We start from the raw sequence: 25,913 nt of genomic DNA on the forward strand, positions 1-25,913 counted from the left end.
TCTCGAGAATTCACCACGATGTTAATTTTACGAGTTAATTTTAAACCTTTTATCTTCCTCTGGTGTCTCTTTATTATATACCATTTTCATAGACAAATACATGGTTCCGTCTTTATGGTTAAAAAACATAATTCTCATAAATACAAAGATATACTTCCAAATGTTATAATTCAATGCGCTCTGAAACGCATACCTTGGTTAGTTTTTGAAGATAAAAAAATAAAAATGGATAATCACCAGTACAAGCCTTCGTCTTCTACTCTCACGTCCGTGATTAGCAATTGATTTGGCAGAAACACTGATCTGTAATAAAAAAAAAATTAAATAAAACCACAAATATAATAACTTTTTTTATATATAATTAATATTTTGCAAGAGTTTTAGCCTAGTGGTTTTGTACCATGATTTACAGACTTCAAAATTTGTAAATTCGAATAGAGAAAAATTTTGTAAGTTAAATAAATACGGTGATGGAAATTGTAATTGTGAAGAAATCTTTATTGTACATAATTGATATTAATCGCATTAAAAGATTTATTATACAGTGGCGGACTTATCACATTCAATTTCCATTCCTGTTTCTACCGTGAAGCAGTTGTGTTTGCATGGCTGTGTTTCGGTTTGAAGGGTGGGATATGGCGTGAATTTACTGGGTACAGAGGAATAACACCTGAGTCCTCAGGAATGTCAACGCATGAGGGGTATCATGGGCGAAACAGTATACTCTGTTATGTCCATGGTACTGCTCATGTCTATAGGCGACGGTTACCACTTTCCATCAGGTGGGCCGTCAGCTTGTTTGCCATTCTAAGTTGTATAAAAAAAAAGCATAAAGAGATCTCTTACAGTCAACCTTTTTTTTCTGGAAATTATTGGTTGCAAATTAAATTTAATCAAAAGATATTTGTTATTCAGTTTACAATAATAGCAACATTTAACAGATAAAATAGATTAGCAGCAATAGAAATATGGAATGGCAAATAAGCTGTCAGCTCACCCAATGGAAAGTGGTAACTCTCACCTATAATCAATAATAGTTTGGATGTCATATATTGCAATGTTCATGATACTGCTCATGCATTGCCATTCCTAAGGATTAAAACTTTTAGTCCTTACCCTGTAATTACTGCCATCTTTCTAACCGAACACATTTCAAATCTGAATATGTCAAATATTGAATTTAGAATCTGGATTTATAAATGATCTAATTCGACTCCGTAAATAAAATAAAACTCTGCATTGTTTTACCAAACTCCAATTATCGTTCCAATCAAATTTATTTAGATTAGGGCTTACAACACATTAAACGTTCAATATAAATCGGATGGACCAAATAGATTGTACGGATCGACCTAAAACGCCCAAAACTCTTCGCATAAATCCTTTCTGAACTTTCGGTCGAATCAAATTTGTTATTTCACAGATCCTAAATAATTTTTTGTACTTACCTTAAAATTATTGGTAGAGAAAAGAGGTACATTTATGTCATTTATTCCTTCCGGTGATACAATGGTTTCTCTACTATTTGTGTTAAGGTGGAAAAAAATCTAGTCTTTACACAACAGTGGAGACAGGTCGACAGGAACAATTTATACATGCCTTTGTGCTTATGGTCTCTCCATACCACTGTTTCTAAGCTGTCCATTAGAATATCTCTTACCTTCTGCTTACGTAGTCAGGAAGAAGTTCTCCATTCCTCATCCAGGTGACCATGGCAGACGGTCCTGAACTTATGTTGCAGTTGAACACAACCGGCTGTCCACTCCTTGCTGTCGTGTTCACAGGCTGTTGCGAGAACTGCTTTCCAATATCTGTAAAAAAAAAACTAAAGTTATCATCTATTCTTTTTATTCCATTTCAAATAACAAATGAGTTCCTTGCCCATTCTTCTCAACTGAAAATGCATTTTGAAATTGACGGTAGAATCATTCAAATGACTATTCAAAATAATGCTTACAGTCAAATTTACTTCAACAAAAATAATTCTTGTTCTTTGCAATCGGTGCAGTACGTCTTCTTTTTTTTTAAACAAAATGACAGTCGGAGATTGGTAATTAATATGGAAGGTTGTGGAACTTCTGGTAGTAATATTGGTGGTCAGTCTTCGAGTGTTGGCAGTCACACACATACTAATGTTAGCGGAATTAAACAAAATAATTCTAATTAAATAACCAATGATAAGGTCTTTCGCACGACAACAACTAGTTCAGTAAATAATCTCAATCGTATAGACTTAATTGGCCAATATAGAATAGGCCACCCCTTCCTATCCCTTGGGTGTCGTAATAGCCGACGAAGGGAAAGTGAAGGTTGAACAGCAGCGTCCCTCTTAAAACATCTCTAAAACCTGACTGCAGTTGCCAACCCGCCTGCCAAGCGTGGCAACTACTGGCAAAACCCCCCAAAGGGAGGCTTATATTCAGCAATGGACAGTTAATGGCTGATATGATGACGATGATGATAGACTTAATTATTAATCATTTATGAGTCACGTTTATACAAATATTGTTACATTTGTTGCTATAAGGAATATGACAAATATAAGTACCTTGATAATTATTATTTATTTCATATTATTGGGGTTATTACTCAGAAAAAATGTTTAAATGATAGTAAATTTAATGATTAGACGTAAATTGTATTATTAAATTTTTATTTCTCTAAGTAATAACTATAAACCAACAATGTATGTAGAGGGGAAAGGGATTGTTAGTTATGGAGACATCCATTGCTAGCAATATACCTAACCAGATCGACCTCCACGCGGTTCCCCCTGGAAAATATTAAGAAACATTTTGGAGACAGTTAAAAAAAATTCGTTCACAAAATTCGAATCTATTTGCCTTATTAAAATATGCATAAAATACATTCAATACCGGCAAACCGCCACTCCCCCAGGAGAGCTGTGGCATTAAAACTTTCGCTGGAGACAAAGAGTTGGTACACGGCGATATCTGAGCACGCCACGGCGATTTCCCAGATGACAGCTCGTACTTGGGACGTAACGACAGTTTGTCCTATACTTATAATGGCTCATAGTTTACCTGGACAGGTATCCATTATAATTATATTCAGAGTACGCGGTATAGATATATAGATACGTAAACATTTTGACTCATCACTTACATACTTCATTGCCATTGTATATTAAATCATTTATTTCTTATATTGATAAAATTTGCACGCCGACATAGAGGCAGAATGTACACGGGAAATATAAACCTCTATCATCTAAAATTACCTGCATTCTAGCAAAATAAATTCATTTCATTTCATTTCATTTCATTTACCAGTGTTTAATCTGAGTTATGTACAATAAAGATTTTCAATACAATACAATACTTAATATACAAAATAAATTATTTATGTATTTTTACTTAATTGCACAAACTGGTGAAGTAAGTAAATGTACAAAAGCGAGCTTAACTCTAATAGAGTTCTCTTCCAGCAACATCCAAAGTGAAAAGGAGCATCAATGTCAGTGGGTAGAGCGGCGTACAATATTGTGAAAATGTTTCAAACAAGGAAAACTACACTTAAGTTTATACACGACTAATTATATCATATTTAATCGTAATTTAATAAATTTGTTACAAATTTAATTTAAATACAATATATAACGTATCTACGTGTGTTCCGACATAGAATAGGCCACCCCTTCCTTTCCCGTGAATGTCGTAAGAGGCGACTAAGGGTGGGCGAGGGTTGGGCAGCAGCGTCTCTCTTAAAACATCTTCAAAGTCTAACTACGATTGTCAATCCATTTGCCAAGCGTGGCAATTACTGGCAGAACCCCCCAGGGAGAGGCTTATGTTCAGCAGTGAGCAGTTAAAGGCTGATATGATGACACCAGAGGGCGACTTTGTACAAAAGTCGATTGCTTGGGTACCTCTGTCCCATTCGTGTTTCAACCGTGAAGCAGTTGTGTTTGCATGGCTGTGTTTCGGTTTGAAGGGTGGGATATGGCGTGAATTTACTGGGTGCAGAGGATTAACACCTGAGTCCTCAGGAATGGCAACGCATGGGGGGTATCATGGGCGAAACAGTATACTCTGTTATGTCCATGGTACTGCTCATGTCTATAGGCGACGGTTACCACTTTCCATCAGGTGGGCCGTCAGCTAGTCTGCCGTTCTAAGTTGTATAAAAAAAAAAGTTATAAATTTATTTCATAAAGCAGAATTGAGCGTGCATTTAAAACAGTTCTAAAGAACGTAGAAGTTCAGTAATCTATCTATCTTCCTGATAGGCCCTCTGCAGGTAGTCAGAGAGAATTAAACGACAAAATATCACTATTGTTTTATTATTTCTGGCATCAGACCATTCTGCTTGCGTGACTGTATAGCTTTGAAGAATATGGCAGTAAATATACTTAATTTTCAAGAAAAGCAAACTGTGAAGGTTAAGGGATATGATGGGTACTACAGTTATGTTTATGGTGCTTACCACTTGCCATCATTTAGACCATTTCTCTTCCTAGTTCCTATTACTGACAAACTTGTCCCCCCCCCCCCGTCTTACGTCTTCTCATGTAACTTTTTAACTTGTTTTAACAGCCGTTAACTGTTCACTGCTGAACATAGGGGGGTTTAGCCCGTAGTTGCCAGACTTGGCAGGAGGATTGGTAACCGTAGTTTGGCTTTTGGTGATGATATAAAGTCCCCCCCCCCCCCACTATAAGCACCCATAGTCGCCTATTACCACCGGGCACCCACGGGAAAGGAAGGGGTGGCCTATTCTATGCCGGGACCACACGGCTAATTATATTTGTTACTATTACTATTTACTTATTACGCTATCAGGATATGGTGGCAGTGGGTGATGATAAATGAGGATGAAGTGAGATTAGTCGACCCATATTAACGAATTCATAAAAAAATAACCACGATGCTTTCCAGGAGAGACCGCACGAGAGTCGACCCAACAAGCCATATTTCTGTATTATACATTGTATACCAGCAATGAAGACCAACTTAAAACAATTACTAATAATAACCAGAGGGAGACTTTGTACAAAAGTCGATTGCTTGGGTACCTCTGTCCCATTTGTGTTTCTACCATGAAGCAGTTGTGTTTGCATGGTTGTGTTTCGGTTTGATGGGTGGGATATGGCAGTAAATTAACAGGGTACAGAGGAATAACAGAGTCTTCAGGAATGGCAACGCATGGGCGGTATCATGGGCGAAACAGTATACTCTGTTATGTCCACGGTACTGCTCATGTTTATAGGCGACGGTTATCACTTTCCATCAGGTGGGCCGTCAGCTTGTTTACCATTTTAAGTTGTATATAAAAAAAATCCCCCCTCGAGCGCCCCCCGCCCTCCAGCGACCACTAAACATCTTCATACATTGTCAGCCTCGGGTATTAAACATATGATACATTTACCCTTAGTTTTTACCCAACTTTAAAGACATAAAACTACAAGATACAATGTGTACCTTATACACAAAATTAATACTAGCTTCATATATACTTATGAAGATTTATTAGGCCTAGGGGAAACGAAGACGTAAATATTTTTATGGCAAGTCAGCCACCCATCAAGGACACTGAGTTTAGAGGTCAATTAATATTCGTCACGCACGCTAATAATGGCGTAAAAACATTGAAACAAAACAAAAATATATAGAAAACGCCTTTTAATGAGGAGCTCTGGAAAACAGGAAATGAGCCTTCGTACCTCTTACCTCTCAAAAAAACAAAAATTTAAACCCTGTATGGTACCAATAAACATCGAGCCGTTTCGTATACGTAACGCTTTGAATTTCATTAAAAATGCAGAGCGCGCAATCTTGTGACTACTAGGAAATTTTGTTTTACAAATAGCAATTTTATTTTTCACATAATTAATATGGGAATAACAAATTTCAAATCATATCGATTACAAAAATACACTTAGTATAACTCCTCGGAAGGAAACACCCACTAAGTTGTCTTTTAGTTTTGGGATCATAACAGTAAATACAGGTTTCGTCTCCCGTAACTATGTCAAACACAGAATTTGAGTCACCTCCGTTAACTCTTTCATGCATTTCACGGCACCAAACAACACGACGGATTTTTTGAGCCTCGGTCAAATTATCAGGTATCCACCGGGCACAAAACTTCCTGATCGCCAAATGTTCATGGAGGATTTTGTGCATTTGACTCATACCAATCCCTAAGCTTGCCCGGATCTGCTGATATGGTCACTCTTTTGTCAGTCTCTATCATACGCCGCACAACACTGATGTTATCTTCAGTCGTCGCCGTAGAAGGCCGTCCCTCACGCACATCATCGGTGAGATTATAGCGACCACGTTTAAACTCATTAAACTAGTTGTAAACAGTGGCACGAGACGGGGCTTCATCGTGAAAGGCCAATCGTAGTCTATCATAACTTTCTTGTTGACTTAGATGACATCGAAAGTCTTAAAAAATCACTGCCCGAAAATTTTCTCGTGTTAAGTTCATGATAACGTTACACAGACTATTTTTTATTTGCCGCCAAACCGTAAAACAAATGATAAACGAATAAATTATACTCAGTATTATTCGTAAACAGTTCCATTTTCAAAATTTTCATTTTTTTTTTTTATTATATTGCTTTCAAGTAGCCAGTTCTAAAAATTTTCAGTGTAGCCCTCGTATAACATATTTTTCTTATAATATTAACAAAGAGAATTCGAATTTTGAATTGAATAAAAACATTTTCACTATTCTTCGAATTTTAATTTTGGCGCGCAGTTTCAACTGGCTCATTTGACAGGAGTAGGTTCAATAGACTGTGAATGTTTCCTTACGCGGAATTCAGAAATTAAAAAAAGTAATACTGGTTACATTTTTTTGAATATCCGAATACTTAGCGTCACATTGGACAAAAAAGTGACGCTAAGTATTTTTAAATTTATATGAAATCTACGTAACTAGTTTACTGAATATAAAAAATTTACACCATCTTATAGCTAGATATTTTGTAATACCAATAACAATGTTGATAATATGGATATTTTGAACAGACCAATAAAATACTATAAAAAATTATACAATACTATAAATATTTACTAATTGTGTTAATGCATCTAAATGGTCGCATGAATTCATTTTCCAGTATCGTCAATATATAAGAGGTGCTGTCTCTTAAAATAATATTGAATATTGAATAACGATTACATACAATTATATAGAAGAAACAAACCAAAATGCTTTGTTTTTTTTTCCTTTTATAAATAAACAATAAATATATTTATAACTCAGTCATCTTTCAGTCAACCCTACTCAATATCCAACGGCCAACTGGTTTAGAAATAACGCAATTTCCTTTTCTGTATTAATAACAATAACGTCCCTTTTCCCTTGTTAACGTAACAAAACATGTTAACATAAACGTTGACAAATGAATAGTACCTACATGGAAGCCACTGACATGGGGGAACGCGAGTACCAACCCATGTCCTGAAGTACGTATCTACGTACTGTGCTCAATATATTATATGTTGGCTGACAACAGTATCACAGGAAATCGCTAAATACAGAAATGTATGCAAAATAAAAAAAAATTACGTGTGTAATAAATGGCTCAAATAAAGTGTTTATCTATCTATCTAATAAATCAAGTTGGGTTTTTTTTTTTTATACCACTGAATAACGCAATTTCGGTTTTCTGAATTGCAATACCAATAACGCGCGTTGCCGACCCCCTTTTCGCCTTTTGTTAACGTAGTCTCTCAAAACATGTTAACATTCCATAACTGAGTGTTTGGGACAAATGAACCGCGTTGTACGCGACCATTTAGGCTGTGAGGGTGAACCCCTGACGATGGCGAGGGAACGATGATAGAAAGTGGCCGTAGGCATCATATTGAATGTCCTCTGAGCACAATCCGTTGTATAAGCGGTAGAACACGCAGAGTGAGGCAAAATCTCTCAATATATTATATGTTGCAAGCTGGGACAACAGTCGTTGCACTGAGTCGAAGGGTTCAAGCTGGTATCTAGTGCTGCCCATAAGTGACAGCAATAAAAAAAAAAATTATCCGGTGTGTAATAAATGCTTCGCTCATTGAGCACAAAGTTTTTATCTATCTATCTATCTTAATAAATCGGAACTGTAGGTAAAGTATCGGCGAACTGTACCCGCCCAGAGACCAGCTCGCTACTCGATATGCTATTAATTATTTTTCTTATTGTGAACATAACATACCATCGTAAATAACGTTTATACATATTTACTTAATTTTATGAATCATGTGTAAAGATGGATTTGAACTATCCGAAGCGAAATGAAGGTGAATTTAGACAAAGTAAATCCTTGTTCTTCCCTTACCACAGCGAGACTTTATTAGAGTAGTCTGCGTCGGTACATCTGTTATACTGTTTTTTTTTTTTTTTAATAAAATTTTAATGAAATGGTAACCCTGCCTGCGTTTCGGTATACACTGGCGGGGCACCAGTGAGTGATGATTGGTGAGGATGAAAAGGCAGGTCAGTTAGCTCATCGTGATGAACTCATTATCATTCCATTATCATCCATTGAAAAAAAAATGAATCGGGCGTCCCCGACTTTAAAAATTTGAGTAAAGCCGTCGTAAATTACAATACATATATATAAATAAAATAAATAAATATATGTATTATTATATATAGATATGTATATATTTTGAATATAAGTATATAAAGTATAAGTTTGTATTTAGCTAAGCATTTTTATTATTTCTTAATAGAAGCAACTGTACTGTTTCCTCTTATTATTGTCCGCACACTGTCCGCTGGTAATTAAAGCTCCTTTCCACTCAGCGTTTACTGGAAGAGAACTCTTACAGAGTTATGCTCGCCTGTTGTACATCTTTATTTTATATAAATTATATAATAATGTAATTTTTTGTGTACAAATAAAGTATAAATAAAATAACATACATACATACATATCCGTCACGCCTGTCTCCCATTATGGTAAGCAGAAACAATGGAACGCCAAATGCTTCGATTCAAACAAACCTCTTTCGCTTCCTCCACATTCATCAATCTTTTCATACACGCTCGCCGGTTACGGGTACTTTTAATTTGGCCCTTCTATAAATAAAATAAACAAATGTATACTAGAGGACACAGTGTCAACGCCAAAAATCAATCATCTAAATGACATTTTAATGTTTACGATGTCATTTTGATCGAATCTAACTGCGTGATTAACGTTCAATTGATCGTTGGCATACGTCTAATGTGCGCTTATAAAAACAACATTGTACATAAATCAATTCCACTCGCCAAACTCTTATTTGCCTAATATCAGATTAAAATGTATTGAAACATTTGCCTGCGGATACATTAAGAACAAATAAATATGATAAAAACACTAAGAGCTAGTACCTACCGTAAACATTCTTATTTTTTAATTAAATTCTTATAATTCGAATTCCTACAGGAATAAATTGCTGAAGCACTTTGTACAACAATCTTATGAAAATGAACTCTAATTGTCATAATATATATTTTTTTAATATTTTTTTTTTTATTTAATTCACTCATAATCTTATTTTCTGATATTGCTCACAACTTAGGTTACATGTTTATTTTTATTATTTACTTTAAAAATTATTTAAAGATAAAAAAATTCTGTGAGATCACTGCCAGCTGGTAGGGTGCCCAGGATACTTGCTGCATTTCCACGCTGAATAGTAATGGAAATGCGTTGACCAAAGTATAGGCCAGCCTTCTGCTCACCAGAGGTTTCCACCAGCCGGCGTGAAATCTCTAAATTATTTACTTAATTTTCTTGCACTGTATAATTATGTTAAAAGTGAATGCTGTGAATACCTATAATAGGCATGTGCATTAATATTGTATTATATTTAATGTTTGTTATACCTATATGTTATAATGCAATATGCTGTTGGTGTTCCTTAAATAAATAAATAAATATTATAATTGCCTAAGTAGGAATGTGAGTTTGTATATACCTTTCGACGCTAACAGCTAAAGCAATTATCAGAAAACTTGGCATAATAAAAATGCTAAAATTACACCGATAAGACCACAGTTAGATCCAAATAAATACACAAGTAATATAATTATTGTAATCTCTTTTCCTCGTCTATATATATATAATAAAGTGTTAAATATACTAAAATACAGATTAACATCTTAAGTTTGTTTTTTTATGCAACTTAGAGTGGGTAACAAGCTGACAGTCCATACACAAAGTTGTAACCGTCATTTATAGACATATAACATGTAATTTTTTTTTTTTTACTATTTCAATAGACAATTATATTTTGATCAAAATACAGTAGTGCCAATTGATGATGACCTTGATTAGCATGTTATACCTTCATCATAAGTAGTACTGGAGGTAGAAAAATCGTTTGCTTGGTTACCTCTGTCCCATTCATGTTTCTACCGTGAAGCAGTTATGTTCACAAGGCTGTATTTCGGTTTGAAAGGTGAATTTACAGGATACAGAGGAATAACACCTAAGGCCTCAAAAATGGCAACGCATAAGAGGTATCATGGGCGAAACAGTACACTCTGTTATGTCCATGGTACTGCTCATATCTATAAGCGACGGTTACCACTTTCCATCAGGTTTATATTTATATTGGTTGCCTAACTGTAAGTGTAATGTATTACAAAGTTCATTTCCAATAATTAGGTTTAATATTATACTTGGATATATAAAGTAAACCACATTCGGTAGTATGATGTGAGGCGATATATCATTTGTATGTTACTGAATTACGACTGGTGGACGGACATTTGTAGATACCACAGTGTTATTGGGCACTATGCCCAATAACTTTAAGCTAACATGGAAGAATTGGGACTAAGCGTGTGGATAAGCGACTTAGGTCATTTCTCAATTTGTCTGTACGGTATTATTCTTATCAGGCTTCAAAAAGGAAGGGAGAGAGTTAAAACTAACAATTTTTTTTAGATATTAACTATGTATTATTTCCTAAACGTTTATTAGAAGAATAAAAAATAGAAAAAAACGATGTATATAAAACATATATAGTTTCAAAAGATAACAGTACGTTAAAAACATTATGTACTCGCATTTATTTTATTTAAACTTCATTTTATGTATTATTGAAAAGTCACTTTTTTTATGCTACAGTAAAATGTGATGTGGTAACGTGGCTATAACGCTTTCCATGAACATGTCAGAATGTATAGAATATTAGCACGTAGCAGTTAATATAAAAAGATATTGTAACTAGTTAAAACCAGAATATTCATCATGTAAATCCAAAGTATCCCAGTTTTCAATCATCAACCAGTGTGTTTTACTCTCTGACAACCTCTCTCACTGGACATCCAATTCGAAATTTTATTTCATTTAAGCAGAAACGACAAGAAATTAAGTGGTTGCTTAATTTTATTATTTACAAATAAAAGTTTAATATCACAAACTGTAAATTTGTATAAATACAAACTATCTAATAACACAAAATTAAAACAATTAAGATATTAATAAGGAATGAAAAGATACTTTACTATTTAATAAAGACAATAAATAGTAAAAAAATTAAGCTAAATACATTAAAATTAACGGGCAATGTGTTGTTAGAACGCTCTTACAACATATTGGCCGTTAATTTTAATGTATTCTGCATGTATACTTCGTCTGCATGGGTATTCCTGTCCCATTCGTGTTTCTGCAGCCAAGTCACTAAAGATTAAATTATTACATTTTCAGTCCAAATAATTTTACTGTCTTATCTCAACCATGTAAATTGAAACACGTCTGTTTTAGCGACAGAATTCTGAAACTTAACACTTCTTTGCATGATTTTTTTTTTTATTGGTGAAACAAATCAAGGTGATAAAATTCATGTTCAAAATTAAAGGAAAAATAGTTAAAAAAATAATAAATTTGACAGCTATGTTTTTTTTTCTGCAATGCACATTAAAAAGGTATCCAGACACGATCAAGTTAAAGTGAACTTGTTCTTTTATATAATTTTTGGGCATTCAATGTTATGATGGAAATTTCAACCATTATCCAAAGAAGGATTAACTGTGATTTAATAGATAATTCCATAATGTATACTTAGTAGTTTTTCTCTTATTCATTATTTAAAGGAGATGTGACTGCGTAGGAACCTCAAATCCGCCCAAGACGACCTCGACAGGATCACATCGATCAGATTAGTTGGGGCTAAATTATCTACACTTTATCAAGCTAAAACTACAGAACAGATTCTAATGAGATATCCTGTGTTCTATCGCGTAAAGCCTAAACTAATAGATAGAACCTAAATACTAACTGATTACTTAGCCGACGCAACTTAAATTGGATAGGTACATTCCTTATGTATAATGTTAGTATTCATTAAAAGGACTTTTTTTTAATGTTAAGATACGAATTCATTAAGCCCCTTATCCATAAAACTATAACCTTCTTCAAACTTATTTTAACTATTACACTATTTTATCACTTTCTTTCAAATTAGAAAATTAACATACATCAAAGAGACAAAACAGTTCTATAGTTAAAATAGGTATATGGCTGTGTTTCGGTTTGAAGGGTGGGATATGGCGTTCAATACAGGTGTTCAATACAAAGCGATAAAGCCCAAAAAATACTATTTCAAGCTATGAATTGGTAAATTTGGTCATTTGGAGAGAATGGATGAAAGAAGAATTACGAAAGAGATTTGTCGAACAAGAATGAATGGAGATGTCGGTAGGGGCCGCCCTAGACGGACGTATGTTGACCAAATAGGCGACGTGCTGAAGAAGGGCCAAATTAAAAGTACCCGTAACCGGCGAGCGTGTATGAAAAGATTGATGAATGTGGAGGAAGCGAAAGAGGTTTGTTTGAATCGAAGCATTTGGCGTTCGATTGTTTCTGCCTACCCTAATGGGAGACGGGCGTGACGGATATGTATGTATGTATGTATGAATTGGTAAATAACACAATCAAATCCAATTACCAAACATATTTGGCCAGCCCGTTATAAAGTAGTCGTGGAACTTTATCAATTTATTGATAACTAGACGCTTCCAATACTTCTCGTGTTTACTTGGGCTAAATTAGAACAATTCGAATTTTAGATACGCTTATTTGTAACTTGTTAATTGGTATAGTTGAGCTGAGATGGTTTTGTGTCTGACGAACGGCTAGAATACTTTCACAATACTGGATATTGTTGCTTTAAAGAAAGTTTCTACCATGGTTTCGTTTATGCAAGCAAGCAAGCTGACGGTCCACCTGATGGAAAGCGGTAGCTGTTGCCTATAGACATGAGCAGTACCGTGCACATAACAGAGTAAACTGTTTCGCCCATGATATCCCCCATGCGTTGCCATTTCTAAGGACTCAGGCGTTATTCCTCTGTACCCTGTAAATTCACGCCATATCCCACCCTTCAAACCGAAACACAGCCATGCAAACACAACTACTTCACGGTAGAAATACGAATGGGACAGAGATACCCAAGCAATCGACTTTTGTACAAAGTCTCCCTCTGGTTATATATCTATATTATTATATATTAACTCGAAACTGATATAGCCGTGAGGGTGATATCTCTACAGACGTCCAGGTGCCTGGATTAAGGAGTTGGCTACAAATAAAGGTCGGACAGTGATTGATTGAGGGCAAAGATAATTTCTCAAAGGATTTTTTAAACGGAGCCTCCCAAGGTAGAATTACTTCAATTTCGTCAGCAATTGAGTCTACTTATTAATATAAAAGATATTGGCGAACATATTATTATATATATATATATAATATCGTTATATCGTAAAAGGCAAGTAAGGAAGAGAGAGGGATGGACAGCAGCGTCCCTCTTAAAACATCACCAAAGCCTAACTGTGGTTGCTAACCCTCTAGCTAAACGTAACTACTGACAAAACCTCCCCATAGGAAGAGGCCTATGTTCCACAGTGGACAGTAGATATTGTAATGATGGTATACCTTCTTATACCACGTGCCTCCTCTGTAAAAGGGAAGAAAAGGGGAAATCTAGAATACTATTCAATCATATAGGATTTAGTTTAGTTTTCGTTTTCTTGCGCCAATAAGGTCGATTGGGCGGGAAAGGATCGTTAATACCTAATAGAGTGTAACATCTCCATTGCTATTTACCCTGTCAGGTAGACTTCTACGCGCCTCTCCCTGGAAAACATCGTAGTTAACTGGATAACTGACCTACTTTTATCCTCACCTATCATCTCACACTGGTGCCCAGCCAGTGTATATCGAAAGCCCGGATAGGGTTACTATCTCAATATCATCCATTTAAAAAAAATTACGACAGTTCTGAGTATAATACTTAAATCCTTAAGAATGGTAACGAATGAAATGTATTCGAGGCATCACTGTGTATTCTATAATACCCATGGTGTCTCATCTGTAGGCGACCGTTACCACTTTCCATTAGGTGGATTATTAACTATTTTTATATTTCGTAAAGAAAAATAATCATATTAATTCGTATTTATTAGTGTATTTTTATAAATGTATAAGGTTTCCTATCATACTGGCTAAAAACTGAACTCTTAAAAGATCTATGTAAATAAATAAATTTACTCCACGTATCTATCTGTCCATGTGTCAAGATTATTTCCCAAGAGCATACAAAATGAATGATGCTTCGTTTCGAAGGAAGGTAATTTTATTATATACCAGAAAAAAAGTTTTCATTACAAAAACACTATTAGGTAGCTACCTGTACTATCAATATACTACTCATGCATGTCAATTCTATTTTATCATAATTAAAGAGTGTATTTCACAAAAAAAAACAGACTTCTATTATGCAAAAGCAGTTTATTTCGTTTTAAAAACAAAACTAATGAATCGATTTTAATAAAATTTCTATTGGATCAATCTATAAGTACATTATTTAAGGTAAAGGAAGAGATTTCCAAATCGGTTTATAACTGACGATGTTATGAGGTAACAAACAGTTAAAAAAACCTCTGTTAAAGCCCATTATCTCTCCCTTTAAGTAAGTAACTATTTTAACGTGTTCTATCTTCATCTTCCTGTATCACTCTCTCCTGTTGTATGTGTACTTTTAAGTTTGTGTATGTTTATGTATGTATCTGTTTATGTATGTATATATATATATATATATATATATATATATATATATATATATATATATATATATATATATATCTTTGTATATATTTGTTTATATATAATAGTGCGCCACCTACCTTTTGTTTTTCTTTCTTTTCTCAATGTTCTCTACCCAAAGGTTGTTTGGAAGAGATTGCTTAACGATAGGACCGCCTTTTGTATCATTTCTTATTACAGTCTTATTACAGTTAACTGTATTTACTATTTCAAAAATGGTGCAATAAAGTGTAAATAAATAAATAAATACAACCATAAGAACTGTCTTTTCATGCTATGACCTATATTTACATATTTAAAATAGAATATATTTTAAATAGGCATAAATTGTGTAAAATAAAGAGATCAAATAAAAATTTATCATTAGAATAGAATAGAATAGAATAGAAATCATTTATTCAAATAAAACATTGAACACTTTTGAAAAGTCATTACATTTTTTTTTTAATTTCGTTATGTCTCATCACAAGAAGAACGAGCAAGAAATGCTCTTTTAAATAATTTTATTATTCTTTATTTTTAAGTTTAATTGTGTGAATACAAACCACCAATTAGCACTAATCAATTTACTCAAAAAGAAAAAAATATTGAATACATATTTAAAATAGAATATATTTTAAATAGGCATAAATTGTGTAAAATAAAGAGATCAAATAAAAATTTATCATTAAAATACCATGAACATATCCAAAGGTTACTCAAAATATCTATATGACCTTAAAACTATATGTGTATGTATTAATAATTAAAATATATCTACATGTATATAGAATTGATATATACTAACTCATAATTCTATCCCAAGGTAGACTGAGAATCCCATTGCTAGCAATATATCCAACTAGGTCGACCTCCTCGCGGTTCCCCCTGGAAACTATCATGGTTAATTCCCGATGAATTCATCATGATGGGCTAATTTACCTGTTTTCATTCTCATCTATCACCCTTCACTGGTGCTCCGCCAGCGTATCCCGTTAGCGCAGGCGGGGTTACCATACCATTTTCACCCATCAAAAAAAATCCCAAGGTCTTTCCAAAAGACTACATCATGGGGTTCTTTATAAGTAAGTAATGCCTCTAGTATTGCAGGCGTTCATAGGCTACGGTATCCGCTTACCATCATGTGGGCCGTATACTTGTTTGCCACCTCAGTGGTATAAAAAAAAACAATATCATTAAATATAAGTTATTGTATCTATTTTTCTTTATTTTATTTATTAATTTATTATTAATTAACAATGCAGTTTAGTTATTTAGTTAGGTATCAGTATGTTAGACAGCTGGCTACTTTTTGCACATACATACATACATATGTGTTAATAATTCTAAATTATATTATATATTGAATATACATATTTCAATTATGACTAATAAATAATAAAATAAATAATTCTGGCGTATTAACATAGTGCTTGCTGGGGGGAAAGGGATTGTTAGTAATGGGGTCTAATAGCCCCATTACTGGCAATATATCCTCTCAGGTTGACCTCCACGCGGTTCCCCCTGGAAACCATCATGTTTAATTTATGTCGAATTCATCATGGTGGGCCAACTAACCTGCATTCATTCTCACCTATCACCTTCCACTGGTGCCTCGTCGGTGTATACCAATAGCGCGGGCGGGGTTACCAATCCATTTTCATCCATTAAAAAAAAAACATAGTGCTCGCTATCTAATCCTAAATTTTACAGTCTATAGACAGTGGATATAAGGAGAGCAGAAATAGAAATAGGTACCAGGTGTTGTCCACTTTGTCCGTACATATTTTACAGAAACGAAAATCAATCTAAAGTGATTAAAGCTTGAAACTTGTTCTATTATAGTTAATGTATAATATTTCAATGGCAAATAAACTTTGAAACAACAATTGCTGAAATGACGGCTTGTAATTCAGATGACATTCAGATACGCCGGATCCTCCCAGGAGAAATCAAAGTTGACATCGAATCCCAGCCGTTGGCTATTTTAAGTCTACAAATTTACTGAAATTAATAAAATTATTAAATGGATATTTTTTTAATATATATATATATATATATATATATATATATATATATATATATATATATATATATATATATATATATATATATATATAGATTATCATGATAGATGACGTGTTGCTATACTTGAGGACAATGAGTAGGACCTCATGCCTCCGTATCCTGCATTGTAAATCCGTAATTACAATTCCATGTCTACTCTCCGCTATAAGGCTATAAAAAAACTTGCACCTTCGTACGCTAGATTTTGGAAGTAGAATTATCATCGTCTTCATGTCGACCATTATCTGTCCACTGCTGGACATAGGCCTCCTTCGACGCTGCCATAAGGAACGGTCCTGGGCCACCTGTATCCACTGACTTCCTGCTATTTATCAATCAATCATCTTTATTCATATACATCTGTTACAGATACTTATGATACGTCAATCTATAATTATAATAATTACTATAGAAAATAATATTGAGTTAAGAAAAAATACAATAATTACATTTACAATACAATTCACATTAATACAAAATTCAAATTCATGCAGCTTTTGTGCAGAGAGTCCTTTTTATATATGTCTTAAATTTTCTTTCATTTAAATGTAAAACGTCATCTGGAAGTTTATTACAAAAACGTATACTGTTCCCCATGAAAGGTGTACTGACTTTCCTAAGGCGATAACAAGGAACATTCAATTTCTTTTTATTTCTTGTATTGAAATTATGTGTGTCACTGTTATTTTTAAAAAGATTTATATTTTTACGTACATACATAATGTTTTCGTATATATATTGCGAGGGAAATTTATTTAAGAACCGTCGAGAATGGAACTGTTAAAACCGCATTTAATTTGATGCAGTAATTTTTACGTGATATCTGAACAAATAATTGGACAAAATATTGTTAAAAATATTATTTTGGTTTGCTTTTCACTATTAAGACTTCTTATAATATTTATTTCTTAAGTATCTGGGTAAAAATATATTTTAGTTACAATTTTTTTTTTTATAAACATGTATAATAGTTGTAAATAAGTAGCTATCTTATGTTTTAACGATATAAAACAGTTCAATGTATCTGAATATGTTTACATTGTAAGTATTAAAAAAGTTTTTGTTAGCACTCATTTATTCTTGAACACATTACCCGAAATAAAAGTGACTAAACTGTGTTAGAGTTGATTTAAGAACTTTAATATTACGTTAAAATTGATAAAATAAAGTCTACAATAACTTACCTGTGAGTACAGTGGAATAAATTGATAATTGTGTTTTTAGTCGCCGTGTGTGTATTTTTAATCGACTCTCTAGAAAACAATGGTAATATGAAAACTATTAACTTAATAAAAAACGTTTTTACATGGAAGTTACCTATTACTGTAGAATCTCAATTATCCGAATATTCGATTATCCGGACTTATTCTTCACAGCTCTAATTACCAATTTAGAAATCGTATTATGTATAGATTGGGTAAATGGGTATTATGTAATCCATTATCTTTATAGCTTTATTTTTTATATAGTATTATCTAAACGACTTATGTAAAACCCTTTATATAATTAAAAAAAAAATACATATCAAAATGTAATTAACGTTTGATTCGACTTTAAAATCCATTATCCGGATTTTCGATTATACGGAATACCCCTAGTTTTATTTGTCTCGAATAATCGAAATTCTATTATATTGCATTAGTTTTGTAACACTAGAATTATTTACGATCATCACAATGATAAGTTTTGTACCTAAAAGAAACGGTGTTCAATAAATAATGTCAAACTTAGCGAAAGTAAGCCAGCCAGTACCGAGTTAATATAATAAAAAGGACACTTTTCCTTGAGCAATCGCGCAAAAGCAATAAATTGTAATGTAATATACTCCTACCAGTCCTATGTTGATACAAGTAAACACGCGCTGTATATAGCACGTGTAAGCTGAATGTAACGCCCACTAGAGGAATATACAGACGATAAAAACGATCACTATTTTTATGTAGATCTAGTATATTTATTGTTCACCGTGTATCAATATTTATTTTAATATACATCCTTATTTTAATATATGTACCTATATTACCAGAGGGAGATTTTGTACAAAAGTCGTTTGCTTGAGCACCTCTGTCCCATTCGATTTTCTAACGTGAAGTAGTTATGTTTGCATGGCTGTGTTTCGGTCTAAAGGGTGAGATATGACAGTGAATTTACAGGGTACAGAGGGATAACACCTGAGTTCTCAGGAATGGCAACGCATGGGGGGTATCATGGGCGAAACAGTATACTCTTACGTCCATGGTACCATGTCTATAGACGACGGTTAACTTGAGATAATCTATGCCGAGCCCACGACTTCGTCCACTTGATTTTTTATGGTTAAAAATGGAACAATAGCCCCATTTGTCCTATAGGTATATGCTGGAGCACTGGATGAAAGCAGATCAGTTGACCTATCGTCACAAATTCAAGAGCATCCAAAATGGCAGTTGACATGTATATACTCCGCTATCTTTTGCAATTGTTCCCGCTCTTAAAATGATTATTAATAAAGTAACAAGTGAAATTGAATAACAAGTTCTATTTAAATATAACAATAACTACGAGCGGCTGTGACACAAGAGCGAACCTAACTGCGCACCTCGGTACACTGAGCGCGAACTGTAGACGTTCGCAGCAAGACTAAGGGTCCCGGATGGTCCCGAAACTAGTCAAGCTCACTCGACCAAATTACACGTAAGTTCAACTGGTAATTGTTACTTTAAAATACAATTTAATTATTTATATGCAAAATATAGTGGCAAAAAAATATTGTTTTTATTACTGCATTAGTAGTTTTATAACCATAACACGTGTTACCTATTTACGGTGTAACTAGTTATTACGTCTAATTCACGACATTGATTGACTATGACAGGAGTCCGGAATTGACCCTAAGCACCAGTAATTATTGTTCATAGAATTGACCTTAACTATTAGATTAGATACTTTGTACAAAAGTCGATTGCTTGGGTACCTCTGTCCCATTCGTGTTTCAACCGTGAAGCAGTTGTGTTTGCATGCCTGTTTCGGATTCAAGGGTGGGATATAGCGTGAATTTACATGGTACAGAGGAATAACATGATATAGCCTGAAGACAAGACATTATTTCTGACTTTCTATTTACGACATAAAATATTTAAAATTCTGAAATAGCTTATGCGACCATACCATACCATACCAGCTGTTAACTGACCACTGCTGAACATAGGGCTCCACCTTGGAGGGTTTTGCTAGTGGCAGGCAGGTTAACAACTGCAGTTAGGCTATAGTGATGTTTAAAGAGGAACACTACTGTTCATCCCTCGATCATTAAGTTCCCTTAATCACCTCTTACGACACTCACGGGAAAGGAAGGGGTGGCCCATTCTATACCGGGACTAAACAGCACCAAAGTTTATTAGATATTTAAATAAAATACTTGTATGATAAACCAACGTTTCGCTATCACTGATTTGTTGTAGGTTACCTTCGTTTTTCATGGAAACATCAGGAAATCTCTTTTTAATACAAGACACATTTGTAGGTACAGCATTTCTCGTTCCTAACGCTAGTGTTTGCCTGCTTTGACTGTGTATTCTTCTATTATATTATATTATATTTAATGCCCATACTCGTAAACCTTCGACTCAGTGCAACGAAGAGCTATGAGAATTGTCGATGATCCCATGCTTGCAAGCGGTATCGAACCCTTAAGTCTTAGGAGTGATTTTGCCTCACTGTGCGTGTTCTACCGCTTGTACAACGGATTGTGCTCAGAGGAATTATTCAATATGATGCCTACGGCCACTATCTATCATCGTACGACTCGCTATTGACAGGGAGTTCACCCTCATACCCTACTTGTGGAATGAGCTCCCTGCCGAGGTTTTCCCAAGAGACTACAGCATGGGGTTCTTCAACTGTTTTCTGATTACAAAAAACTTTATAATACTCACAAGCAAACTTCAAATGCACTGGATACCCGAGGATGTAACCACCGTGGCGCCACGCCTGGCATTGGTACACACCCTCGCTGTTATTCTGTTTGCGATACACCTCCAGGGTGCCATTTGGAGAGACCCTGCAAACAATTGTCCACATTTTACTGGTGATACATTAACTTGTTACATTACATTACACACAGGTACACCACTGTATATACAGTTTCATAATTTTTTGATCACTTAGAACGGCAAACTTGATTTTATATTTTTTTTTATACCACTGAGGTGGCAAACAAGCATACGGCCCACCTGATGGTAAGCGGTTACCGTAGCCTATGAACACCTGCAATACCAGAGGTATTACGCGTGCGTTGCCGACCCTAAAGAAACCTTTTTACCTCCCTTTTGAAGATGGTAACTGTCATTTATATTTTATAGTCATTACATACAGTAAACCATGTTACTCTTGGTACCCCCTACACGTTGCTATTCCTATAGACTATTCTTCTATTTATTTGTTATTTTATCAATTTTTTTTATATATATACATACACGTAATATAATTTGTACAATCTTAGTATTATTTATACTTATATTACACAATTAAGTTGCCAATCTGTACAGTCGACTCCTGTATTTTTTTTTAATGAATAATAATGGAATGTTAACCCCGCCTACGCTATCGCTATACGCTAGTGGGGCACCAGTGAGGGATGTTAGGTGACTAGAATAAACCACGACGGTTTCCAGGGTGATCCACGTGAAGGTAGACCTGACAGAGTGTATTGCTGGCAATGGGTCAATTAAACCTCATTACTAACAATCCCTTTTCCCCTTAACTCCTGTATTAGTTCTATATTAATTTATCGAGATTAATGTCGCCGCATTTCTTTACAGAACAAAGTCTTGCTTGCATGTCAAAATGTATTTATTGTAGATAAATGATACAATATAATATAATAATAATTTAATCTAACGTGTCTACAGAACATCTAGTCGTCATTAGGTAAAAATAACGAGCTTTTTTTTTTAATTTAAAATAAAATATATAAAAAACAAAATGAATGTAGCAGTGTTTGTGCAAAGGACCTAAATCAGCATATGTCGCAGTTTCAAATCTGAAGCTACGACACTGATTTTCAGTAGGCCCTAAATACGTAACTCACGGACACATGTGTGCAAGAGATGTAATGTATAAATATATAAGAATAATATATAAAACAGTGATAAATATATAAGATAAACACGGGAATAAGGATAAGCGATATACATTAGAAATAGATCCAACGATGAGTCACATGAGAAAGATAAAAGATACAAGTAGTGGCTTATAGTGCACAGCACCTATCCCTGCAAGCTGTAAGTCATATGGCTTTAAGAAGAAAAGGAAAGTGTAGCCCGTAAAAGGTATTGGTTATGATGCAATTTGTTTCTTCAATAATAAAATTTTTAATAGATATGACCTAGGGAAACAAGGCAAAGGGAATATCTAATTCTGTTTTAAAGTATTTGATATACTTAAGAGAAAAATATTTATTTAATAAGTAATTGGATTTGTGTTTAAAAATAGCGATATAATGTTATTATTATCTTTACATATTAGATTACAGAGCTTGTCGTGAATAATTGAAGACTTTTTCTTGACATTTTTATAGGACTAAAATAGGAGTTAACATTTTCATTTTTTTTTAAACTTATTATTATATTATATTATCTATAAGCGACAGTTACTACTTTCAATCATAAAAAAAAGAAGTAAGGCATCCTATTTGGTGTAGTAGTTTTTTTTTTTTTTATACAACTCAGAATGGCAAACAAGCTGACGGCCCACCTGATGGAAAGTGGTAACCGTCGCCTATAGACATGAGCAGTACCATGGACATAACAGAGTATACTGTTTCGCCCATGATACCCCCCATGCGTTGCCATTCCTGAGGACTCAGGTGTTATTCCTCTGTACCCTGTAAATTCACGCTATATCCCACCCTTCAAACTGAAACACAGCCATGTAAACACAACTGCTTCACGGTTGAAACACGAATGGGACAGAGGAGATTTTTTAGAATGATGGTGAAATATAACGCACGAAACTTCTAACAAAGCAAACTTATAACTATACCTATGTATATGCAAATAAATAATTGGATTAATTATTAAATTACCGTTTGGGGTTAATCTCGACATTGTCTCGTCTCCAAATGAAGTTTCGCGGTCGGTCCTGGGTGCGTGGCTTGTCCTCGGACGCGAGGGGCGGCGGGGGCCGGCGCGGCTGGCTCCGCTGACCATCGGCCACCAGGCACGACAGGCTGGCGCGTGGTGATGGCCACCATGTTATATTGTGTACATCTGGAAGAAACGGAACGGAATATCAAAAAGAGTAAAGAGTACTCTTCAAAATTAGCAACGCGCACATGATTCTGGTATTGCTGGCGTTCATGAGCTATAGAAACCGTTTACCATCAGAAGGGAAGTATGCCTATTTGCAACCGCAGTGGTATATAAAAAAATATAGACACGACTGTCCTATCAATTTTTTTTTACATTTTAAAACCGTACGACCGCTGTATAGAATTAAAAAAAAAAAACTACTATAACCATACTCCATACATCTAAATCTGTTCAGGCATTTAGAAGTTATGGTGGTATAGAGAAACTCACATAACATTATACTCTTTTTTTGAGCAATTGTGTATATTATTGAGTGATTGAAACATTTCAAAACGGATATTGTTAATATTAGCATTAGTTACTAGCCACCCTATAGGAAGTACCAAGAATTCAAAAATACTGGCATGCACTTCCGAAGACTTTTGACTCTTCCCTCAAATAGAATACGATAATTCAATTATAAAAAATCACTTTAATATAATATTATAGAATGTAAAAATTAAGAGATTTTCAATTCAATTGTATTTTTTTTATTTAACAGTCACAGTAAAATTTACACAAATAAAATTAAAATTTACACAGTAAAATAACTTTTACATAAATACAATGTAATATTGCAGTAACAACCTATTTAACATTGATAATATTTCCACGAACTAATGAAATTTCAAAAGGAATAGACTCGAAAAATAATAGCAATTAGGAAGACACGGGTCCTGTGTGTCCCACTCGTGTTAATTGTGTAATAGGATTGATTACGAGCACCGGCAGAACTATTATATTATAGGTAACTAAAGGCTACTAGGCCAGGTTTACTAATTGGGCTTTCCAAATGAGATTACTGTTGTAACACAGCCTCCACGCCCCATGTGCGACTACATTCTGAAAGGGATGTGAAAACTATAATATCATTACCAACCGACTTCAAAAAGAAGAAGTTTTTCGACCTGTTTAGCGTAATAGTTGACTGGTAAAGAATGTCATTAGGCATTTAGTCCGTTATTTTAATATTTTAATTATTACTTTAATGTGCACAGTATTTTATATATATATATATATATATATATATATATATAATATAATTAAATAATTTTTCATAAATTAAGTTGAGTATAATACATATCCAATGGAGGGGAAAGGGATTGTTATTGTTAGTAATGGAGACTGAGAATCCCATTGCTAGAAATATACCCAATCAGGTCGACCTCCTCGCGGTTCCCCCTAGAAACTATCATGATTAATTCCAGATGAATTCATCATGATGGACTAACTGGCCTGTTTTCATCCTCATCGAACATCCTTCACTTGTGCCCCGCGAGCGTATCTCGTTAGCGCAGGCGGGGTTACTATTCCATTTTCATCCAATAAAAAAAATACAAATCCAATGATAAGGGTGTTATCGTAATGAAAAATCCACTTACCCCTTAAAATAAGAGTACATTTTGTGGAATAAAATAGATCTTAAAACATCGAAAACAATGAAATGCATCAAAATAAAAACAGTGAATACGTTTCGTAGAAATATTAGATTGAAAATAGATTAAAAATAGATATAATCTTTATTCGAATAGACTTGTTTACAAGCTCTTTTTAAATTGTTATTTTTTATGATTCTACTACTGTGTTCGGAATGTTATTATCTGTTGAGAAGTACCCGCAAAAAACCTCAACAGTTACTCTTTTCAATTTGTTTACATACAAAATAATTTCACATTTACTTAGGTATTGTGAAATATAGAGATTTTATACACAAACATACAGATTTTAGCCTATCATTCGTTTGCCATGTAGGTAACTCACATGTACCTATACGAATTCGAAAAACGTTCCCCTCCTTTGGGAGTAAGGTAAATAATACTCATTTATATACAACTAAAAAACAAAGCCATGATCGATGGCCGAGCTTACTCGCGGCTGTAACGGCTCGCCATTAAAACTTCGAGATTGATCACCGAAAGTAAGCCGCAGTCATCTTTACTCACAGTTTAGGTAAATCACGTCGATATGAACCATAAAATCAGTTATTATTTAGGTAATTTTATATATATATATATATATATATATATATATATATATATATATATATATATACTACTTACTGTGCTCAACAGGGTCCATAATTGAAACCTTATGTAATAATTATGTATTATATTAATTAATTATTATTTACCCGCCCCGGCTTCGCACGGGTGCATATTACATCACATCACATTAGAAACCTTTAAAAGTATCAGTGTTTCTCTACAATATTATGCATGTATTATACATATAAACATTCCTCTTGAATCACTCTATCTACTAAAAAAGACCGCTTCAAAATCCGTTGCGTAGTTTTAAAGATTTAGCATACATAGAGACGGACAGACAGCGACAGCGACTTTGTTTCATACTATGTAGTGATATAAAGCAGATATAATGCTAAAAGCATTCTCTCCCAATCAGATTTAGAGAAAAGTTAGAATACTCGAATATAGTATTAGTAATAAATGATATACATATAT

General features: G+C 34.0%; 1 protein-coding gene across 1 annotated transcript in view; it reads right to left on the minus strand.

Annotated features, from left to right (window-relative positions):
- Positions 1-25,530, minus strand: part of LOC113519087 (protogenin-like) — a 49,851-nt gene extending 24,321 nt beyond the window's left edge. Inside the window, exons 1-5 of the mRNA XM_052902169.1 lie at positions 25,512-25,530; positions 23,187-23,370; positions 21,037-21,161; positions 1,661-1,811; positions 238-303 (exon numbers count right to left, since the gene is read on the minus strand). Of these exons, the coding sequence (XP_052758129.1) occupies positions 238-303; positions 1,661-1,811; positions 21,037-21,161; positions 23,187-23,370; positions 25,512-25,530 (545 nt within the window). The remainder of the gene's footprint in view (positions 1-237; positions 304-1,660; positions 1,812-21,036; positions 21,162-23,186; positions 23,371-25,511) is intronic.
- Positions 25,531-25,913: the final 383 nt, after the last annotated feature.

Source organism: Galleria mellonella, unplaced genomic scaffold, assembly GCF_026898425.1.
Source record: "Galleria mellonella isolate WM207_F2 unplaced genomic scaffold, CSIRO_AGI_GalMel_v1 utg874, whole genome shotgun sequence".
In the NCBI taxonomy this organism is placed as follows: domain Eukaryota; kingdom Metazoa; phylum Arthropoda; class Insecta; order Lepidoptera; family Pyralidae; genus Galleria; species Galleria mellonella.